Raw genomic sequence first — 24,162 nt, forward strand, 5'->3', positions numbered from 1 at the left:
AAGAACTTTTTTCTGGCAACATAGCCCTTCCATTTTTGTTTGTTTTGTTTTGTTTTTGTTGTCCAATGTTTGGGTTTTGCTGTATCATGTTTTCTTAAAGAGAACAGTCTTATATTATCTTTCCAGCCACTTTTCTTCTTTATACCATGTAGATTTCCATTTTGAAGATGCTGATGTTGTTATTATTATCTGGCAATGTCTCTTGTGTGCCAGGCATTTTAACCAACAACCTGCTGAGGTACACAGAATAGTTTGGGTGACCACAGAAGCCATCATCCAAAATGGGACCCTTAGGCCTACGGTGAACGAATGTTCTGTTTGTAACGTCTTCAGGACAACAGGCTTCCCCCAGAACTGTCCCAGAACAGCCAGAGCACGCATGCTCATCCTAGGTAGAATCCCCACTCTGCAGATGAAAAGAGGGAAGCCTGGAGGGTGCTGAAATGCATCCTGGGAAGAACTGGCTTCAGATTCAAGGTCTGCTTTTCCAAGTCCTGGGTTGTTTTCACGTCCTTAAGCTATTGTTACAAAGCCGGGGCAAAGGCAAGTTTGCCGCTTGAAATACAACCGAGAAGTGACTTAACCCTTTGGTGACCCAATTATTTTCTGCTTTGAATCGTTTGTTGATGCCATTTGTTTTCATTAACGGAAGCCTGCTGAATCACTGAGTATGTCTGAATTTTTGGTAAGTAGTATGGATTTTTTTTTCTTGCCCCTTCCCACAAACCTACCCTAAGTGTTTTGTGGTACATATAATTGTAATTATACCCCAGAGTTCCCACCGGGGTCTATTGGTACCTATGTGTGACAAATAAAAATTTTCGTAATTTCAATTTTTCCTGCCAAAAATTCAGACACCTCATACAATGCCCCGTAAAAACAGAAGTTTGCAGCACAGGCCCATTTCTTGGGTTTCGAGCAGTCATAACGGCCCCCTGCCTTGCGCAGCACACACTCAGTGGTGCAGCATATGTACTTCTGGGCACGAGAAAGGAGGCCTGTTGGCACAGTGGGTAAGTGCTCACTGCTAACTGAAAGGTCAGCGCTTTAAACTCACCAGCCGCTCTGTGGGAGACAGATACGGCAGTCTGCTTCCATAAAGATTACAGCCTGGAAACCCTATGGGGCAGTTCCACTCTGTCACAGGGGGGTCGCTATGTGTTGGAGTCAACTCTATGGCAATGGGCTTTATAGTTGGGTAGTGCAGTGGTTAAAGTGCTCAGCTGTTAACCGAAAGGTTGGCAGTTCGAACCTACCCAGCGGCTCTGCAGGAGAAAGACCCGGCGATCTGCTCCCATAAAGATTACAGCCAAGAAAACTCTGTGGGGCAGTTCTACCCTGTCCTATATGTTTGCTATGAGTCAGAATCGACTTGACGGCACCTAACAACAAGAAGTGACTTTGTGATTAAAAAGTGATTGGAATTCCAGCCTCTCAAAACCATCACTATTTACTATTCCTGTGGATCAAATGGTTCCAATTGGGCAATCGCCAAAAATTTACAATAATTAAGATAATTACATTTTCTGCCAGTCGGCTCTGTGGATGACATTGATTTCACTTGAAGAGAGTGGCGATGGTTCTGAAATAGTGAAGAGGGAAATGTCTGGCTCCTGGTAGCAGCATCAATGAGATTTGAAACTTCTCTTCACGGACGCAAAGATCTGAGTACTGAAAAGCACTCTATATGGCTGTTACTGACAACTGTATTTCCTGAATTTCTTTTATTTTTAATTCGCAGACATGCTCACACACATTATAAGAAAAAGAACTCACATTCTGGTTTCAAGAAGTAGTTGCCTTTGGTCCATAACCTATAATGACTTCTTAACAACTGTTATGCGCTATTGGATGGCTATGTAATTGAAGCAGTTAAAAAAAAAAGAATCAGACATGTAATAGTCAACAGACTGGACCAACAAGGAGTTAGGGAGATATTAAAGGAGATTCTAGACCCAATAGACCATATCTGTCACAGCCGAGCGAGTGGACACTTCTGCCAGTGATGAGACAAGGTGGAAGGATTCCTTTGGTCATGTCAGGGGCTAATTACACAGTTTCCAGGCTGCAGCTCATTGGCTTAACAGGCCACAAAAAGGCAAATAAAACCTTTCTTTTAAGTAGTGCCCTCAGAGCCCTTCAGCTGTGAAGGGTCTGGAGGCAGGTGAGAAAGCCGGATGCTTCCTATGGGCAGGTCAGAAACCTCGGAAGAGAACATGCCCTGGAGAGGCCTCTGGGGGAGCCATTTCCATCTTAAAAACAGAACTTTCCTCACAGATGTTAACACAAAAAAATCATTTTAAGCCAATAATAGAAACTGATTGGAGTTTATTTAATATAAAACCAAACCAAACCAAACCCATTGCTGTCAAGTGGATTCCGACTCATCACCACCCTATAGGACAGAGTAGAACTGCCCCATAGGGTTTCCAAGGAGTGGCTGGTGGATTTGAACTGCCAGCCTTTTGGTTAGCAGCCGAGCTCTTAACCACTGCACCACTAGGGCTCCTTATTTAACATAGGATTTGCAAATCAGGGTAACATTTCAACTACAACCCGTTGCTGTTGAGTCCATTCCAACTCATAGAGACCCTATAGGACAGTAGAACTTCCGTATAGGGTTTTCTAGGCTGTAATCTTTAAGGGAGCAGACTGCCAAGTCTTTCTCTGATGGAACGGCTGGTGGGTTCAAACAGCCCACCTTTCAGTCAGCTGAGCACTAACCATTGTGAAACCAAGGCTCCTTACATTTCAGCTAGAGAGTCAAACATGTTCTAAAGATGAGAGAACCTTTAAAGACTCTCATACCCCTTTTTATTGGCATTGCCATGGAAAAAGGATCGGAACAAAACTGATAGACAATATGTGATCAGAAAGGATTTCATTCAGCATTGTCTTGAGGAACAATTAAAATAATTATGGATTTATCCTAAAACCTAGCTCCTAGTCTGACCTTGGAGATTCAGTTCCTTGCAACTGACTGAATTCTCCAAAAGAGCACAATGCCCAAGGCAAAACGCCCTTAGTAGCGTATCTAGACCACTGTTTCACTCACAGATGACTTTCAGAAAGCCAGTTTCTTCAAGGCTCAAGGTTCAAAAGGACATCTAAGGGAAAATGGCCTGAGTGGGTCACCCCAACTACATGGACCCCAGAAATCGGGATTCCAGGAGAAATAAACACTGTTTCATTCTTAACAACTATTAAGACTTAGAACTAGAAGACAGTACTCCAGTGAAGTAGAAGGGAATACCCACAAGATAGAATCTTAGCTCAGGAAGCATTTGCAGACGTGACAATAAAAATGAAACCCACTCCACTTCTGTATCTTGCCTCTTTTGTCACTAGGAGCTGTATAATAGACTCTATCTTTTGGAGTAGCCAAAGAAACCAGTTGCTATCAAGTCAGTTCTAACCCATGGTGACCCCATGTGTGTCAGAGTAGAACTGTGCTCCACAGGGCTTTCAATGGCAGATTTTTTGGAAGTAGATCACCAGGACTTTCTTCCAAGGTACCCCTGGGTGGAGTTGAACTGCCAGCCTTTCAGTTAGCAACTGAGTGCTTACCCATTTGAGCCACCCCAGTACTCCAATTCTGGGGGGTAAGATGTAATTGTTTTCACTAAAATTTTCTAGTATTTATTTTAAAGTTATGAAAGGAAGTTCTTATTCTACCTTACTAACAGAAGTCTGAATTATTTCCCAGAAGAGCTGATTTCTATTTTAATGGGGGGCTCTAAGCTTGTCCATATTTGTGTATATAGTACACGCATGTGAACAGTCATTGAGCAGAAATAAATGACTTTTCATTATTTTACTCCCTTGCATGAACCATAATGATCAATTCCTCTGGGATTAGATTTTCCTCAAAACCATAGTGCATTTCATATTTAATAAACATACAAAACATTTAGAGAAGGGACCACTGTCAAGATTTGGTGGAGATGGGAGTTTGGCGGGCGAGAGCTTGAGGCGATCTTTCTAAGGAGAAACTAGGCAATTCTGTCGTTTCAGGCTATTTCTGTTGGGTTCTGGTGTGTGAGCGTGCAGTCGATTAATAGACTGTGAGGAGCTGAAACATCCTGAAAGTCAAACACTCTTTTCCCTTAATTATCTTAATCATTTAGACTGAAATGCTTTGGCCTGGACTTACAGAGTGACAGTGTTCATCCCATAACCTGGATCAGTAGTTCCTTCTGCTTTGAAAGCCCTGGAATGCTATATAAAAGAAAAGTATGATTGCTAGATACTTCTAGGAGTCGCTGGGTGGTGGAAACTCAGCCTGCTGACCAGAAGTTTCAAGTCCACCCAGAGGCACTTTGGAAGAAAGACCTGGCCATCTACTTCTGAAAAATCAGCCATTGAAAACCCTATGGAGCACAGTTCGACTCTGACACACATGGGGTCGCCACAAGTCAGAGTGGACTTCATAGCAGCTGATTATTTTAGATGCTTCTAGCATACTCTGTCTCCTTCCATGGTTCCATTATTGTCATTTATTTCTTAAAATGCGTTAAAAGGTATTTTCTTTGCCATTTCTACATCACTAGAGGGTTTGCGGAGTATTTCTACTAAATAGAATATGAGCCCAGGTAGTAGGGGTTGAAGACACATTAAAATTAGTCCTGGACTTATAAGGAAAGTATTAGCCCAGGAGACAGAAAGGGCCACATAGACCAGAGACGTCATCTGCCTGAGACCAGAAGAACTGGATGGTGCCTGGCTACCACCAATGACCACCCTGACAGGGAACACAACAGAGAGTCCCTGATGGAGCAGGAGAAAGGTGGGGTATAGAACTCAAATTCTAGTAAAAAGACCAGACTTAATGGTCTGACTGAGTCTGGAGGCACCCCAGAAAGCATGGCCCCCAGACTCTCTGTCAACCCAGAACTAAAACCATTCCTGAGGCCAACTCTTCAGAGAAAGATTAGACTGGACTCTGGGACGTAAAATGATACTCGTGAGGAGTGTGCTTCTTACCTCAAGTAGATACATGAGACTAAATGGGCATCTCCTGTTCGGAGGTGAGATGAGAAGGCAGAGAGCGTCAGGAGCTGGTTGAATGGACACGGGAAATCCAGGGTGGAAAGGAGGAGTGTGCTGTCACAGTATAGGGAGAGCAATTAGGGTCACATAACAATATATGTATAAATTTTTGTATAAGAGACTAACTTGAATTGTAAACTTTCACTTAAACTACAACAATAAAAAATAAAATAATTAGGCCTGAACAATACTAGCTCCACAGCTGTCCTGGAACTATAGTTCCTCCTCTGCTCTTTTTATTCTTTTCTTCAATTTTCTGTCTCCCAGACTGAAAAACAAAACGATCAAATAACAGAGAAGGAAGTGATTAGCTTACTCTGTTCTGAAATTTCAGGGTTAGAATGGTTCCAAGAACAGCTCCTCAAGGCTTACTATGCAAAGTGTAGTTACGTCAAGAGCATCTGCTTCCTATGCTCCCCTTAGAAGCTCAGAATCCCCAGCCCCAGCCCAGCCCAGCCCCACGGAGTCGAGCCTGCACATCCAAGACCCCCAGGCCATCTCTGAAGCTGGAGACACACTGTCTTAGATGACAAGCCTGCATTCCACTCCCACCTGCAGTACATAACACTGATGCTTGGTTCTCTCTCCGCTCTGTTCTCCCATCCTCAGTAAGAAAAGTAAGAGCTCCCACCCCATCAGTATCCATTCTGTTGTGACTTCCTCCCTCAACTAGCTTAGGGCCGCCATTAATCACTTTCCTTACGCCAAAGATCCATGGGTAGGCAAAGTGATTGGACGCTAATATTTCCTCACTGTATAATCACCTCACACCAGTGTAAAATGTTCCCTGGAAAAGTCCCACCTGATCGCTCTTAATTCTTGGGCCTCAGTTTTCTCATCTGCTCAAGAGCATGTTACCAGCGATGATCACAATGAGATGAAAAAGGGAATGTTACCTTACAGACTGGCAGAGGTGGCACACATGCACTGGGTTATCAATAATGACTCATTTGCTGATTTGCGGGTATTTTAGAGTGTATGTTACGACTTGAAGTGTGGTAGACATACAGGGTATGACAAGCAAGTTAAATTAAATTCATTTAAAAGTGAGAGTCATTTTTTACTAGGTAATCTGTAAGAGGAGTCCCTAAGTGGTGCAAACCGAAAGATTGGAGGTTTGACTCCACCCAGAGGCACCTCAGAAGAAAGGCCTGGTAATCGACTTCCAAAAATCAGTTATTGAAAACTCTATGGAGCACAGTTCTATTCCAACATACCTGGGGTCGCTAAGAGTCGAGAGCACTGGTTTAATCTCTAAGACCCATCCTAACACTAGCATTCTGGGAACCTGTGCCGTGTTCAACAGCACAGACTTGCATGTGTCAACATCCATATTTGATGTAGTGTCTTTTAAACTCATGGCTCCTGTCCTTTGATTGATGCATGCATTATCAAATCTTTGCTATTCATGTATAGGATTTGATCACAGATTAGGTTCAGACCAAAGTCTAAATCCCAACAGTTACTTACCCCATGAGATAATGGGGGTAGCAAGCTAAGGGACCTATTTGATCCTTAACTGCCTCATCTCTAAAGTGGGGCTAATGAGTAATCCCTGCCTCATTGGGTGCTGTGAGAATTCACTGTGGTAGTGAACCAAAGCCGCTGGCGCTGAATGATGCCCCAGATATGATAGTTATTATTATTATCAGCATCACTAAGCCAGGGATGTTTTGTTTTGGTCTTGAGTGAAAAAATGGGTAATGTCTTGCTGAAGTAGGGGTTCTGATATATAATGATTTTCTAAGTTTTTTCTTTTTAATCTTGACTTCCACCTAGAAATAATAATCCAAAAGCAAACCAAAGCTGTTGCTGTCAAGTGGATTCCGACTCATCACCACCCAATTGGACAGAGTAGAACTGCCCAGTAGGGTTTCCAAGGAGCGGCTGGTGGATTTGAACCGCCGACCTTTTGGTTAGCAGCTGAGCTCTTAACCCCTGAGCCACCAGGGCTCGAGAAATATAACAATAGATTGGACAAAAGTAATTCTGACGGAAGAGGCAGTTGGGACCTGTGAGATTAAAGAGCTGTCCTTCCTGCTACTCCTCTTCCTTGGGTGTTAATTTTCATAAGGAGCTTTTGTGGCACAACGGTTAAGCACTTGGCTGCTAACCGAAAGGTTGGTGGTTTGAACCCACTCAGTGACTCCGTGAGAGAAAGATCTGGTGATCAGCTCCCGTAAAGATTACAACCTAGAAAACCCTATGGGGCAGTTCTGCTCTGTCACATGGGGTCGCTGTGAGTCCATGGCACCCAACAACAACCATGACCCTACAGGGGATGGCTCAGCTTCTTCACAGGAAAAATAACCAGCTCCCCCAGGGCAAACCAGCCCCAAACTGCTCCAGAGTTTTGTAAAACCAGTTGTTCCATAAAGAGATACTTTTCGAAAAGTTAAACCAAGTCTACCTGTGACTTCCTTTTCCCACCAAGATTGGTGAGAAGTCCAAGGCCCGTAGCAGGGTTAGGTGGTCGGAAACCCTGGGGATTAGTAAGGTTCTCGACTGCTTCATCACTGCACTCAGTTTGTTGTGCACGTAACGCCTGGTGGGCTCAGCCCTTCCACTCTCCATGGGCTCGGCCTGGGTGCCCTCTGCTCCTCCCAAGGCCAGATCCTCCGTAAGCACATGGCCTCCTCTCCCCAGGAGGACTGCTGTCCCTGTGCTGTTCCTGCTATTGTTGGCTGCTGTCCGGTCGGCCACCCACTCATGGCGCCCCCAACAACGGAATGAAACACTGCCCAGTCCTGTGCCATCCCCATGATTCTTTGCAGACTGGACTCTTGTGATCCAGGGTTTTCACTGGCTGATTTTCAGAAGTAGCTCATCGGGCCTTTCTTCCTTCTTTGTCTTCATCTGGAAGTTCAGCATCACAGCAACACGCAAGCTTCCACTGAGGAGACGGGTGGTGGCTGTACATGAGGTGCATTGGCCGGGAATTGAACCTCGGTCCCCTACATGGAAGGCAAGAATTCTACCACTGAACCGTCCAGGGCCCCCATATGCTTTTCCTAGAAGCTGCCAAGCTAGCCTCTTCCCCTGCATGGGACACTTGTTCCCATCAGTAGGTGGATCTTTCTCTGCTTGCCCTGCCCCCAGACTACCCGGGATTTCATCTTCCCGGAGGCCCAGCCCACCTTTAAAATGACCTGTAACCTCACACAGCTCTTCAGGACCTCCCTCCCCAGAACCGGGGAAGCCCAGGGCTTAAAAGCACAAACACTTGGCCTCTTCCTTGCTGGAGAGAGAAGAAGTCTTTGTATCCTTGATGAATCTATAAATGTCAACTCCCCCCGACCCAGTAAAGTGCTTTCACTTTCATTTTCTCATTGAATCTGCACAAAACGTCTGTGAGGGGCGTGCACTATTTTTGTCCCCATTTTCCAACGGAGAAAACTGAGGCTCAGAAGGGTGACCCTGACTGCCCTAGTGGAACACAGCCTGTGGCACAGTTTGACTTCCAAATTCACTGTTAGTTCCCTGTTAGAAAAGAAGTGTAGGAGGAACAGGGAGAATGTTAAATGTTGGAGAAACTAAAATGACAAAAGGTCTCCAGGTAATGGAGGCGCACTTGGATTGGAATTTCCAAAGCCCTAATGGAGGCGCACTTGGATTGGAATTTCCAAAGCCCAGAAGTTTTTGGTGGAATATTCAAACTGGGGACAGATTAGCAGGCTCCTATCTCTTGTATCTCCTTGCTTACGTAAACGTTTTAATGTCTGCAGGGATCCTCTCTAAATTAGCAACAGGAGCTGTGCCTAAGGGAAATGTTTTAGAAAAGGATTAGAGTAGACTGTTTTAAGGGGATTCTGTAGAGAATCTAACCCTATGGGGCAGTTCTACTCTATTCTATAGGGTCGCTAAGAGTCGGAATTGACTCAAAGGCAACAGATCTGTCGTTTTTTTGGAGGGGAGTGTTTATAAACTAAGGAGCCCTGGTGACAAGTGGTTAAGCACCTGGCTGCTAACCTAAAGGTCAGCAGTTCGAACCCACCAGCCACTCCACAGGAGAAAGATGTGGCCATCTGCTTCTGTAAAGATTAAAACAGACAAACAAAAAACCCAAAACCTGTTGCCGTCGAGTCGATTCTGACTCATAGCGACCTTATAGGACAGAGTAGAACTGCCCCATAGGGTTTCCAAGGAGCGGCTGATGAATTTGAACGGCTAACCTTTGGGTTAGCAGCCGAGCTCTAAACCACTATGCCACCATGGCTTTCTTGGAAACCCTATGGAGCAATTGCAGACTGTCCTCTAGGGTTGCTATGAGTCAGAATCGACTCGATGGCAGTGGGTATAGAGAAACTGTTCATCTGCTTACTTCTTAGTTTGTTTATACTCTATCTCATTCTACAATTTGCCATAGCCTATTGAAATACATAGGATGCAATACTAAAATATAAATAAAAGTAACACCAGGACAGAAACAAAATAGGAATCTGAATGGGACTTGTACAATTCTAGAGCAGAGTTTTAGAACTGGTGGAAGAAGGGAGTTAAATATTGATCACTAGCAAATAACTCTCCCCTTCTAGGTGATAAAATTCAAATATCAATGAGATTATGAGCTTCCATACCACTGAGGCAAATACGGACATCCCACGGTGACTTAAAGACGAGTCTACGAGCACAGCATCGTGTCGCTCAAGCTTAGCACTGTGCATGGCGTGTTGCAGGCTCTTGTTACCTATTTGAGGATTGAATGACTGACATGAGTAAACTCTTTGGTAAAGCCAGCAATAGTAAGAACCTGATGAGCTGCGCCTTATTTCTGCATGTTATGCTTAGCTATTCAAAAACACTCACGGCTGATTCCATGTGGTCCTTCCAGCCACTTTGTAAGATGGACATGAAGAATAACGCCCCAACTTGATTATTGTGACTTTCCAACTTCATATCAGGTGTATAAAGGGAAGCATCCCTCTAAGCAGAGTTGTAAAATGTTGACATCAGCACAAACGCAATTGCCTTCAAACCCCAGAAGACCCAACTCTATTCCCGGACAGAGGCAGGACACAGATGTACAGGGAGTGTTCACACAGGGAGTTGCAAGGGTCCCTGGGTGGCACAAACAGTTAAGCGTTCAACTGCTAGCCAAAAGGTTAGTGGTTTGAACCCACCCAGAGGTGCCTTGGAAGAGAGACCTGGCAATCTGCTTCTGAAAGGTCACAGCCTTGAAAACCCTATGGAGCAGTTCTACTCTGCACATATGAGTTGGAATCAATGGCAACTAACAAAAAACAGAACAAAACAAAAAAACCACATACGGTGAGTTGTGAATTCTCAACATGGATTGCTAGTTAGAATCAGTGAAGGGAGTTTTAGAAAGACCTATCGATAGGGTCTATGCCTTAAAGGGAGCCCTGGTGGCACAGTGGTTAGAGAGCTTGGCTGCTAAACAAAAGGTCAGTAGCTCCCACTAGCCACTCTGCAGGAGAAAGATCTGACAGAATGCTTCCCTAAAGATTAAAGCCTTGGAAACCCTGTGGGGCAGTTCTACTCTGTCCTATAGGGTTGGTGTGAGTTGGAATTGAACTCAATAACAATGGGTTTGGGTGTCTTGGAGTCACTCTCAGAAATTTCGACTTAAATGAACAAGGAATGGTCCACTGGTATTTTATTTAAAAAAAAAGTCATAGCTAATTCTGAAGAGCGGTCAAGGTTGAGACCCTCTGTATTGTAACTGAGAGATACCTGAGAGCGTGCAGATAGAATTATATTGACCTTGTCCATCCCTTGGCTGCCATCTGCCAAGCCAGAACCAACTTCCTAAGCTGTGGGAATTTTCTAATCGGCAACCTTGGAGCGTATGAATGTGTGTGTGCGTTAGATCAATATCCATAGCATTGGGTGTAAGAAGAAACTTCCTATGAGTCCTGTTAACCCAAGTTTTGTGTAACATAGTGATGTAACAGAACTGAGAGGTCCAAGAGTAAGAAGTGGCCGAAGTCCTTAACAGTAAAACTGAAAACCAGTATTATTATTTGATGGGGGAACATTTCCCACCTGGTCTCTCCCTGCCTCTTTCAGAAGCTCGCCCTGTGAGTTGATATCTAGTTCTCACATCCCCTGCAGCAATACTGGCTGGCTAGTATTTTAATTTGACTCTCAGAATTCAGCCTTGGGTGATTTTTAGAGGAAAGAAGATTGCAAAGAAATGAGATTAGCCTCAGAAGAAAAGTGGGATAGAGAGATGATATGTCAGGCCACAGGACTAATTTAAATGTGCTGCCCGCTGAGTCAGATCTAGATGGTCAGCCTCCAAAAAAAAAAAAGATCTTAAAACATAATAAGCCTGGTGATAGATAAAAGAAGAAAAGGAGAGAAAGACTGTGGCACATTTAGCAACACCACCATCCCAGGTTGTTGTTAAAGCAGAATATATTTTTATAAATGTATAATTATCCTCACAAGCCTCATATTCACAGGGGAGCCCAGATGTTCTATTATTTTGGTTTGGAAGACCTGAAGGTTAGAACACTATTAAAGAGCTCCTCCATAGAGGCCTCCAGCTCCGTTGCTGATTGAATACTCACTATGTGACCAGTGAGAAGAAGTTCAGAGAGTGGTTAAGAGCAAGATTCTGACCCAGCCTATCTGGGTTCAGATTTCACCTCTACCACTTACCAGTTTGCTCATGTTACATAACTTTTCTGTGACTCCTTATCTATAAGGATGGGGGCAGTAAAAGGGGTTAATAGGAAAATTAAGTGAACTAATACATAGGTACAAGGAACCCAAATTAAGTGCTCAGCTGCTAACCGAAAGGTTGGTGGTTCCAACCCACCCAGCAGCTCTGCAGAAGAAAGACCTGGCAATCTGCTTCCATAAAGATTTACAGCCAAGAAAATACTATGGGGCAATTCTACTGTAATGGGAGATCACTGTGAGTCAGGATAGACTCAATGGCACCCAATAACAACAATAATACATAGGTACAGTGCTTGGCACAGTGTCTGCTAAGGATAAGTGCTCAATGGATGTTAGGTAGTAGCTCTTTGGAGTCAAGGTTCTAAAGAGTCAAGACAAATGAGCTTTCTCCTTTGCACTCAGTAATTTATTACTTAATTATTTTTCTTAAATTAGTAATACTCCCTTCGCCCACAAAGCCACCTCATAGCAAACAATCTTCCTGGAAAATGTGGGCTTTTAAATGAAAGTGGGAATGAACTTGGCAGATTTCCCGGCAAGGTTTCCCAAATTTCTCAATAGTTAGAATTACCTGGAGCCAAGACTCCTTCCAGGGGCACCAGCTACTTAGAACCAAGGCTTCAAATCGGTTCATGCTGGTTTGAACCCCTGCTAGAAGTTGCATTTCCACCCCAGATGTACTGAATCAGAATCTACATTTTAACAAGATCCCCAGGTGATTTTTATGTATTTGAGTTTTGAGAACCATTGCTCTACTAGTGCTTCTCAGAATTGGTCCCTAACCAGCAGTATTAGCATTGCCTGGGAACTTGTTAGAAATGCAAATTCTCAGTGGGGTTCAAACAGAAAGAACCAGTTTGAAGCCCTGCTCTGGTCATTTGGAGTAAATGGTGTCACAGAGGGTCATAGATAATCTATTTACGGACTATCTGAGATGGATCATTTTGCTTTAAAGTTCCAGTAAGGAGAAACAGAACTGTAGATAGAAATGACATAACTTAGGAGGACACAGTCACCAGGGTGAAACCTGCGCCTTACAACTCCACGTGAATTCCTCTGTTGGCCAAACACGTGGATCACACCTCTCCAGCCTCTTATTCGGCAGACATTTCCTGTTAATTATACTCATAATCAGCTGATGAAAGGGTAGTTCAGGAGGAGCAGCGATCACACAGATTGAGTCCATGGAGTTACTAAATGACAGAAAGGCACTTTTCTCAAACTTTAGAGTGACCTTCCTGGAACATAGTGGGATTGTTTTGGGGGTGGGAGTGGGGGGGGGGAGTACAGAATTGACACATCCAAATGGATGTCATTAAAAAAAATGATGTAAATCCCTTTTGGGTATTGCTACAGAGTCTATAGCATATTTTTAAATATCACTATTGGTGAAAAATTCATTATGCTTTGAGGTAGATTTAGTAATCAGAAGTCATTCTGAGTTCACTTTTTTGAAAAGGGTGAGTCACCAAGGGCAGCCCCCTTTCTTTAGAAAATTGCTCAGAAATCGTAAGAACATTCTGAGAAAAAAAAAATCCAAAATATATAGGTTAGCAAAAGAAAAGGAAGGAAAGAAGGTAGGAAGGAAGGAAAAGAATTGCCAAAGAGTCAATTCCGACTCATAGGGACCCTATAGGACAGAGTGGAACTGCCCCATAGGGTTTCCAAGGAGTGGCTGAATTCAAACTGCCGACCTTTCGGTTGGCAGCCGAGCTCTTAACCACTGTGCCACCAGGGCTCCAGAGTCAGTATATAGTGCCAAAATGAAGAATACTATGAACGAAAACTATCATATATCTAAAATCTCAGAATATTTTTTAAAGTCTGATTTCTTTATAATCAGCTTATACCAAAAAACCCAAACCCGTTGTTGTCAAGTCAATTCCGACTCATAGTGACCCTATAGGACAGAGTACAACTGCCCCATAGAGTTTCCAAGGAGCACCTGGTGGATTCAAACTGCCGACCTTTTGGTTAGTAGCCATAATGGTTAACCAGTACGTCACCAGGGATTCCAATCAGATTTATAGGCTGCATTTAAAAATGTTTCTCCAGTCATTTAGCCACCATCATACACCTGTGTTGGTTGCCAACCAAAGACTTTCCTCACTTCTAGCAGGCTAGGGAGTTCCTTAAGGAAAATGCAGTCTTAAGAGAGAGTAGAAGTCTTATCAGAAGTGGGATGCGAGACCACAGTCCCTTCTAGGATTAAAGAGTATGAATTGAATAGAGCCACCTAATGGATGAGGCCCTGCTTATAGAAATATGAATGTCTATTCTGAAGAGCTTACCCCTTTGGATAAACCAGGTTGCCATTCTTGGAAGCCTTCTTCTTGTGAGCGTACTGTACTTAGATGTCCTCCAAAGAATTTATTTGGTCAATCCTGATACTATCATGCCGGTAATTAAAAGTGTCTCTGTCTTGCTACCCCTTGAGTAAGTTAAAGATGAGTAAGTCAAAACAAATATTCAACCAAAATATCTCCGTGGTTTTCAGGGATATTATTTTTTATTTCTCTTCAAACCTTGGGGATTTGAAGCCATGTGTACATGAACAAAGAGATAGCAAAAATCCAATGAAAGTAACTTTTATTGTTTTAAGAGAGATGATTAAAAACAATAGTTATGACTTTTGTCGTGTGGAAGAGAAACAAAAAATACTATTCTCAGAGCAAGTATGATTTTGTTTAAATTTCACTGGTGTAGAAATGAGTAGTTTTCAACTGAACGTTAAATTCTAGGGAACTTGCAAATGGTGGCCCCATTTATATCCCAGAGGGTACCTCTTGCAACAGTAAAACTTTCTTAAGATGTTTTAAGAAATACTCAATCACTAGGTACTTTTGAACAAGACCAATCCAACTAAGACCCCCCCCCCCAAAGAAAAAAACCATTTATCCTGGATGCTGATGACCAAAACCATAGTAAAATCTTGTAACTGAGAATCAAAGCCTTTCTATTGTTGCTTCTGGAGCTTTTACGAGCCTAGCCAATCTCGTTGGGCCATTTTTATAATCGGCCCTGACTTACTTATTTCCAGAGAAATAAATAGCACCCCTGAATTAGGACACATTACATTGGGAAAATGTCACAGTTGGAAACATCTTAAGACAGTTTTATCATGTTTCTGAATTTACCAAATCAAAGGGAAATAGCGTTTTCCATTTTTCTTTTCTTTTTCAATACTGTAGCATTAAAAAGAATTTGTCAAGACAGCATTTATTTTAATTGATAAGTTCTCGTACCTTCTGTATGTCGAAAGCCCAGTTTGGTGATGAAATTTTTATCCATAGCACGATGCCATATAACATGCTCTTCTGAAATGACAGCATTTCTTTTCTTTCTTTTTTTTAATTTTTATTTTTATATTATGCTGTAATGTGAAAGGCAAGGTTCTTAGGAGATCCTAGCTAGTTGCAGTATACTCTTTTCCCTAATAGATAGTCTAATTTTACTTTTAATGTAATCTCCTTTTTACACAGGATTCCACATCCACACAGTTTGAAACGTCCTAGTGTTAGCAACATATCCTGACATGAGTTTTTGGTAACACGAAGTATTAATATCCCTGTGCAACAGCTTGTTCATGGTCCATATTCTGACAGAGCCATGATTTTGTTTAAGAGACCCCCCGCATGCCTGTTTCATCATCTTTCTAAGCGCTCTAAGCCCGAGGTACATCAATACATTTCCTTGCAACGTCCATTCCAACGCAGCACCCTGCCCTCCCCTCATCTGTACACGGTGAACCAATTGGCAGAGAGCACATTTCCCCCTGAGCGAGCAGTATTGTGAATTTTATCTTCTCTTCCAGAAATCAGTTCGTCTTCGTTGCAGCAGATGAAATTTCTTGTAACACCTCTGCAGGTAACAAACATTGCTACTTCTTGATGCATCCATCCAATCTCAGTATCCTTTTTTTTTTTTCTTTTTCCACATGCTGCAGTTGGTCACTCGAGTTTAAAAAAAAAAAATAGGAAAATAAAAAAATACAAAAAATACAAAGTCCGTATGTCTTTGGAGTATAGCTGAAGTCTTTAGGCTCTGCTGTATAAAGAGACGTTAGGCATTTGGCTGAGTTGGATATTTTATTTCCAGTTTTAATAATACATGATCCAGAAAAATAAGACTATGTTGAATGGAGCCATGATAAAATCGTGTGGTATGATCGGCGCTCCTTTCCTAAAATACTGAACAGAGGAGCTTAGGGGCACAGATGTGTGACTTCCATGGTGTTTTTGTTTGTTTTTTGATGTAGTATGTCTGGGCCATGCAGATTTATATGTGAATTATTGGGGATCCCTCTGGAATGGCTGTTATGTATCATAGGCCCTGAAAGACTGAATCTATAAAGCTAGAGGCATTAGGATATATAATGATCTCAGTTTTATACAAAGGGGATCTTCACTCTATTAGCTAAAGATCCTCTATTTCTTTTTTTTTTTTTTTTTTGAAACATCAAGTAGCAGGACTTAGAGAGACAGAGCCTTTGTTTTTGGAATCAGGGCATTGGCAAACAGTAATTGCACAGTTGCATGCTGTATCCATCAAAATAATGCCCGCCTGTTTGCTTTGATGTGGTTCAGAACAGTTAAATTTGGACTTTCATTAGCATGGAATTACTCGCCTAAATGCCAAGATAGGTGAGTGCCTTAACTAACACCAGATTTCCTTTTTTTTTTTTTTTAATTTTTAAAGCCTAAACTATTGACAAACAGAATTACTAGGAAATCTTACCAAATGTGTTGTTGTCAGCCAACAGGGGTGGACTTTATCACCCACCCATATGTAGTTGAGTTGGCCAAGAACTTCAAAAACATCCATTAAACTGAGCCTTACAAATAAACGCTTACCTGTTACCAGTCACATTTTATCAATGAAACAGTAAAGAAAGGTTTATTTGCTAATACTTCACCTCCTGCTTAGTCTTTGAAGAAGATGAAGGATAGGAAGGAAAAGAGCTAGGAACTTCCTCCCAGCTCTCTCTGTTCTGAAAGGCAGGGCCACAGACAACCCTGTGCCAGGTGTATTGATAAAGTCCGTCTCGGTATATTTAAACGTTTTCAAAGTCTTAACTCATGACCTCAAGAGGTACGCATGCCTATATTTGAAAGCAACAGCTTCATTCCATTTCTGTAAAACCCCTTTGGTAATGCTTCTGCCATTCTCTCCCCTCAACGCCTAACCTCAAACATCTCTGCTTCTCCCTGTCAAAGGTAGCAAAATCCTTAACACTCCACTAACATAGTAGAAGATCAATAGTCGCATTGCTGGGGGTGACAGTAGAATGTTCATGAGATGCAAGAGATGTTTAACATTTTCAGAGCCTTAAGCATGCAGCTAAAAGGGAAATTCCTTGGGATGGGAGAAGGGGTGGGGAGGAATATTGGTTTGAAATGTTAACAGATATCCTTCACAGTACGTGGTATTCCAGAGCCTTCGCCTTTCCTGTTCAACTGTACGCATGTTCTACTGGGTGTGAGGTTGTTCTTTGACATCATAGATTAAGCATTGAAAAGTAACAATACATAAGAGGTAGAGATTGGCTTCGTCACGGAGTTAACAAACCCTCCCTTCAAAGCAGTGGTTCGCACATAATATACCTAAAGGAAGCCCCAGATCATTAAAGTTTGCATGAGTATGTTGAGTGCTTTTACCTACCTCATCTAATTCATAATGGCTGCTCAGTAAATTTTTAATGAATTGCTATTGATCAGATTTCAAATTGAGAGAGCTACCCCTACCCCTTTGATGGCCATATTAATGATATGCTATCTGGTTCATAAGGTTCAAGTTGAACTCTGGCTTTTTTAATCAAGCATGAAAAAGGAGACACCCTTATTAATCAAATGTCAGATTACCACCCAGCCAGCCCACCATACTCACTGAGTGAAAATGAAAAATCAAGACTTATCTGTCAACAAAGGTTGTGACTTATTTCAATGAAAGTCTTCCAGGGCCTTGTCTCCTACATGCTGGGAAGGCTCAGTGTACCCACATTCTGAACAGAGTAACTGTCCTGAGCTCCCTTTTCTGGACACAGACCAACACTCCTTAAGGGCAGGTCTATTGTATCCTGGTATCAAATTTCAGAGTTTGACTAAAGTCAACTTCATCTCTTTCTAAATCGTGAAAGAAATCAAAAGGATGCCAAAAAGCTCAGTTTGAGGGGCCTGGTGGGTTTTATACCTGAAATTCTTAACCAGAGGTGTTATTTTCACACAGCTGCCAATAGAGGCAGAGATGGCTAGACACAGTTTTGTCTCTGGCTTAGGACAGAGACGGTGAGATAAAGGTCATCAGGCAGTAGCAACAGTAGCACCTGAAGATTCTTCTCCCAGTTTCCAAAGGCAGGTGATGATTTTTACATGGGTCTGTTGTAGAGGATGCCACAACGTCTGTTTGGCTTTTGCTAGCCATGTAGAATAAATCTTTTTCATTAACATTTGTGGTTTTGAGACTGTACTTACAAGGACATTTATTTTCTTATTCGGCACCAACAATGGTATTAGTTTTGTTTTGGTTTGGTTGCTCCTGAAGAACTTGAGTTTATTTGGTATTACTGGAGTCTGATGTTTTAACAACAGGACAGAACATCACCCAGTGCTATTGCAACCCCAACTCATCTCATCCTCCCTATTGCCTTATGTGGTTGGTATGCCCCAGGATCATTTTCATTCATGGATGAAGAAACTAACTCAGAGAGGAAAAGAACGTTCTGAGATTACTTAGCAAGGAAGTGGCAAAGGCAGGACTAGACTCTAGGAGATCTGGCCCTGAAGAATCCTTAGCTAGTCTTCAACCCTGCTTCTCTGCAATGATATTAAAGATCCTGTGAGAGATACAAACAGAGAGCTACCTTGGTGGTCCTGCAGATGGATGAAACTATAGCTGGGGTGCCATGATGATTTCAAAGCAAGATGGGACATTCACAGGGATTTTGCTACAGTAGTAGTCAGGACACAAAGAAGTTGAAACAGACTTTCTAAGAGGAGGGTGGCCTTGAGCTCAGCATCAAAGAGTGAGTGTAGCTCTTTTACCGGGGGAGCCATTCCCGGGTGAAGGAACTTCGTGGCCAAAAGCAAGTCTTATTGTGTCTTCTCAGCTCCCAGGCAGTGGCTGCTACTCTGATGAATCCAGAATCAAGGTTCTCATTCCAGACGTGCTCTGTTGGGATTCAGTAGAGGAGGAGGTTTTGAACTGCATGGAGAGGGCACAGAAAGGATGATGCAGTCTGATTTGCCATGGGCAATATAACCAATTCTTGTAGATTCTACAGGTGGAGGATTTATCAGTGTACTTGTGTACAAAGAGTTCAGATGATAGGAACCTATGTGGATAAGCAAATTCTGTGGCTTCCTATTTAGAAGTCAAAGAACCTTTAAGATGCTTTCCCTTCTGCTTTGGGGACAGGGGAGGATCTCGAGTGTGCTGAGTGATTTATGAAGACAATCACTCAAGGAAGTGAACAGGAATAGAATTCAGAAACATCAGAGCCAAGTAGAGATAACTCCATGTTATTCATCTTGGATAATTTCTTTACTTTCTTCTTGGAGGTTTTGCTGTATTTTGAGCTGTTGTCTTGATGTTTGAAGTTAAGGGACTGGTCCAGTTCCCCTAATTTAAGTACCTTGAGAAGCTTTTAGAATAGGAGCACTTGGCTACCCCTGTGGTCTATGAATGCATAAGTCATTGCCCAGCTAAAACTAGGAGAAACCTACATTCGTCATGTTTTCTTAGTGAATGTAGCTCTTCACCCCCGTATTGGGGATGTCCAAGTAGTTCTCATCTTAATACTCTCCAGAAGATTTTTCCTGCTGCAGCAAATCAAGGTGTTTAGCTCCAGGTTCTGCGAACCCTCTCATTTCTTCCTGATTGGCACTAGTAGTCTCTCTGTTTCTCTCAAGGTGAAGGGAGATGAACCCCTTATCTTCCTTGTCTTGAACAACTCCTGGAGGAGTTGCCCAGAATCTTGGCCATTATTATCACAGTAGCTTCTGAAACTGGTGCACACTCTACTATCCCAAACCTTAAAGCCTGAAAATTGTGGAGTTCTGTGATTTGGAAATGGAGAGTTTGTCTTTTGGGTTGCCTGGTAGATGCTTGTTTGCATGAAGACAAGAGTCTATTTATCACAGAGATGTTCTGAGATGCCCCCAGCCAGGAAATGGAAATAGCTTCTATGGTCTTCCATGGTCTGGCTCTATCCCTTTGTCCTTTGACGGGAGTAGGGCTTTTGTCTCCATCCTGAGCTCCCAGGAACCCCACAAGCCAAGGGTAGGGTCAGATTCTGCCACCCCAGAATTGCTAAAGGATTTGTCAGAATCCTTCTGTCTCTTTCAGTATATCATGGGATCTTATTCTGTTTTGCTGCATTTTTTATTTAGCGACATTTTGGTTAGCAGCTGAGCTCTTAACCACTGTGCCACTCGGTAGTGATAAGTATGGAATGGGTGGAGTTGGAAAGCATAAATGTCCCTAACACTTTAGTTTTGAAAACAGATCGATTTGCAGTTGGATCGGGGAAAGAACTATTGCAATGGATAGAGCAGAGCTGAGGGATCAGAAGCCTTTGTCCCACCCCATACCCCCACCCCCAACTAGGTCTCTTTTCTCCTCTTCCTGGCTGGTATTGACTATGGCTCCTTCCCAGCCACTGAGAATTGCTGAGAGCAGAACATTTTACCCAAGCACAAAGAATATCTGGTCTGGAACATGCGCTCTGGACAGGAGGAAATCAACTATCAATGAATTATACCAGCCACAATGGAAACCAAAGGGTTTTCTTTAAAGGGTCACTTGGTTTTCATTTGGGAAAGTTTCCAAAACACAAAAAAAAAAAAAAAAAAAAGTGGATGATGAAATAGGATTACAGTCAGGGTGGGATGAGAATCACTTCTTTCTGGGTCCAGGTGAGCCTCTGACGTCTCCCTCCACAGATAGCCCAGACTAGGGTACACACCGGGACTCTTCAGTGGGCTGTGTTGAGACACAGACCTCAGGGGATCCTCCCCAGGAAAGTGAAGGGATCCTTCTCAGAATAGCAGTTGTTAGAACCCTGGTTGTATACCGCATGGCAGGTGTGTGACTCGTGTGGGTTCATTTTCCCAAATACTTCACAGAGTCTGAACTTAGAAGCAGGAGGGCACTGCAGCCCCCGTGGCAATGCAGAGACTTGGTGACCCCCATTATGATCACCAGTTAGTTGTCCCATTTTAAATGCATGTTCTGCAGCACTTCTCAATGTGATGGGAACACAACCTGTGCACCTCCACGCTGCCGTTGTTCTGTCTAGAATATCTATACCACCTTGTGAACCTCAGCTGAGCGGAGAGCATACTTTACTCATCTTCCTGCCCCACAGGGATTCCCCACAGGTATCTCGGGGCTAAAGGAAGACTAAAAGGTCCCAGGTGCACAAAGGCTCTTAAAGATATATATACCAAAAACCAAACCAAACCCATTGCCATCAAGTCAATTCTGACTCATAGCGACCCTATAGGACAGAGCAGAACTGCCCCATATGGTATCAAAGGCTGTAAATCTTTTATGGGAGCAGATTACCACATCTTTCTCCCAAGGAGTGCCTGGTGAGTTCGAACCACCGACCCTTCAGTTAGCAGCCAAGAAATATATAGAGTGACATTAATTATAATGTTCTTACTGTGTCACCATAAGAAAACCATGTGACTATTAGAACTCTGGCATCAGGGTCCCGTGGCATCCCACTGCATTTCATTAACATCCAGTTTGTTTCAACTGGATTTAGATGTTAATAATAAGTGATACTTATGTATCTCAGTGGAGTTAACAAACACAGGTTCACACTTCCCATCCAACAGGCAGCATACTTTATTCAATTTACTCGAACATAACCTTAAGTTCAAATATAGCAATTTAAAACAGATCTTGTTACTGTTAATTGCCATGGAGTTGGCTGACTCATGGCAACCTTATGTATAACAGAATGCAGTGTTTCCAGGTCCTGCGCCATCTTCATGATTGTTGGGAAGTTTGAGTCCATTGTTGCAGCTCTTGTCTCAATCCATCTCATGGAGGGTTTCCTCATTGTCACTGACCCTCTACTTTACCAAACATGATGTCCTTCCTATCACTCAAAAATTAGATAGATATCCACTCCAAAAGTAGTGATTGCTAGAGCTACATGGGATCAGATTAGAATAGAATCTTTCAGTTGCTTCTACAGACCAAAGGTCTGGGCAAGAGTGACGTATTGACTTGTGAAATTCCATAGAAGAATCATTGTATCATATATATATATATATAAACAAACCCATTGCCACAGTCTTTTCCACTCATAGTGAGCCTATAAGGCAGAGTGGAACTGCCCCATAGGGTTTCCAAGGAGTGGCTGGTGGATTCGAACTGCAGATCTTTTGGTTAGTGACCGAGCTCTCAACCACTGTGCCACCAGGGCTCTGTATCATATATATAGAGTACTGTATAATGCATCTGGTTTCTTTTCATGCATTTTGTCTGTGAATTAGGCGGGCTCAGAAAGAATAATTCCATTTGACCAGTGAGGACAATGAGGCTCCGAGAGAGTGACATGCCTGAGCCACTCCGTAAGGATGTTGCAATGGCAGAACTCGAACCTGGGTCTTCTCGCCCCGAACTCTTCGCTTTCCCAATGGCCTTGGGCTGCCTCTTGGTTTTAATTTGTTGCTAAGGTCAAAGATTATGATTACTCAAGATGATTACAAGCTGTGGTGAAACTAGCCAGCAAAGCAGTTATCTTCTGTTTATTTGGTTTTCCCTAAAGAGTTTTGATGAGCTTTATGGAAACTTGCCAGTGTTTTGTGAACTCTCAAGGGTGATGTGAATTACACACTCTGTTTCTAGAGTCCCCAGAAACATTTCTTTTGAGCATCTCCAAGGATGTGGAATGTCTTTGGGAGCAGCCAACCTAGAATTTTCAGAAAGCAAACCCAAGAGACTCTTTGCCACTGACAGACTTGTAATTGTGGATGTTAGCGTCTTCCCAGGCCACCTTTCTCTCATCTCTGTGCCTCCCTCTTTCTGCCTTCTCTTGCTGCAGTGGCATTGGCTTGGCCCCCTATTCACCTGCACCTTGGCAGATGCCATGCTAGACACTGGGGATAAAGAGGTGAATATAGACATGGTCCTAGCTCCCATGGGCTGGCATTTCAGGAGGGGAAAGGAAAAGAGGTAAGCAAAATTAGAAGAGATTTGCTAAGCTACATGAAGGGGTGGTGGTGAGGTTGGACAGCATCCTTAAGAAACGATGGTCAGGGAAGGAGGCATCTCTCTGGGGAGGTGACATTTGATCTCAGACGTGAAGGATGAAAAGCAGCAGTTTGGGTGAAGGGATGAGCAAGTGCCAAGGCTCTCGGTGAGAATGAACTTGCATGTGTCCAGAGAGTCCTAATGAGGCCAGTGTGCCTGGAGATAGTAAGCAAGAGGTTGTTGTTGTTGTTAGCTTCCATTGAGTCCACTCTGACTCATGGCGACCTCACATACAACAGAATGAAATGTTGCCCAGTTCTGCATCATTTTCATGATCTCCCACATGTTCAAGTCCATTGTTATGGCTGTTGTGCCAGTGCATCATACTGAGGGTCCTCCTTGCCTTCACTGGCCCTCTGCTTCACCAAACATGATGTCCTTCTCTATCAACTGATCCCTCCTAATGACATATCCAAAGCAAGTGAGTCAGACAGTGTTCTGTTGTGATCATTACCTGATTTTCAGAAGCAGCTAACCATGCCTTTCTTCCTAGTCTGTCTTAGTCTGGAAGCTCCACCAAAACCTCTGTACCGTGGGTGACCCTGCTGGTATTTGAAATACTGGTGGCATAGCTTCCAGCATCACAGCAACATGCAAACCACTACAGTACAACCGACTGACAGATGAATGATGGAAAAAAGAGGTAGAGGGGCATAAGATAAGGAATGAAAGAAGGGCATGGGTCAACTCATGCAAGTGTGGATTTAATTCTAGGGTCAATGGAAAACCATTGAAGGGTTTTAAGCAGGGGAGTGACATGATCAGATTTAGATAGATAGATAGGTAGGTAGTTAGGTAAGTAGATTGACAGATAGATATAGATATAATTGGCTGTTGAATTGAAGGGGCAAGTGTAGAACCAAGGAGACTAGATTTAAGACTATTGTTTAATTGGTTCTGATAAAATACTAGTGGCTTATTTTTAGGATGACAGTAGTGTGAATGGAGTCAAGTGACACATTTAAGATTTCATCTGGAATTTCTGATAGTTGGGATACAGAGCTGTAGAAAGCTTTATGACGTGATTGAACTATTGCTCACTTTGGCCAGGGATGGGCTTTAGAGGATGAAAAAATGCACAGGTCAGGTCCTAACATGGCAGACAGGTCATAGTATGGGAGGCAGGTCCTAACATGGTGGTCAGGTCCTAACATGGTGATCAGATTCTAACATGGTGGTCAGGTCCTAACATGG

The 24,162-nt window shown here is 42.9% G+C and overlaps 1 protein-coding gene across 7 annotated transcripts in view; it reads left to right on the forward strand.

The window, feature by feature from the left end:
* RBFOX1 (RNA binding fox-1 homolog 1) overlaps nucleotides 1-24,162 on the forward strand; it is a 1,254,735-nt gene that overhangs the window by 1,220,196 nt on the left and 10,377 nt on the right. For 4 of the 7 annotated variants that reach the window (XM_012554607.1, XM_004373237.1, XM_012554606.1 and 1 more), the window contains one exon: nucleotides 15,515-15,567. The exons of the other annotated variants lie outside the window; for them this stretch is intronic. In XM_012554607.1, the coding sequence (XP_012410061.1) occupies nucleotides 15,515-15,567 (53 nt within the window). The remainder of the gene's footprint in view (nucleotides 1-15,514; nucleotides 15,568-24,162) is intronic. 7 annotated transcript variants of the gene reach the window in all.

The sequence above is a fragment of the Trichechus manatus genome, unplaced genomic scaffold, assembly GCF_000243295.1.
Source record: "Trichechus manatus latirostris isolate Lorelei unplaced genomic scaffold, TriManLat1.0 scaffold00024, whole genome shotgun sequence".
NCBI lineage: Eukaryota > Metazoa > Chordata > Mammalia > Sirenia > Trichechidae > Trichechus > Trichechus manatus.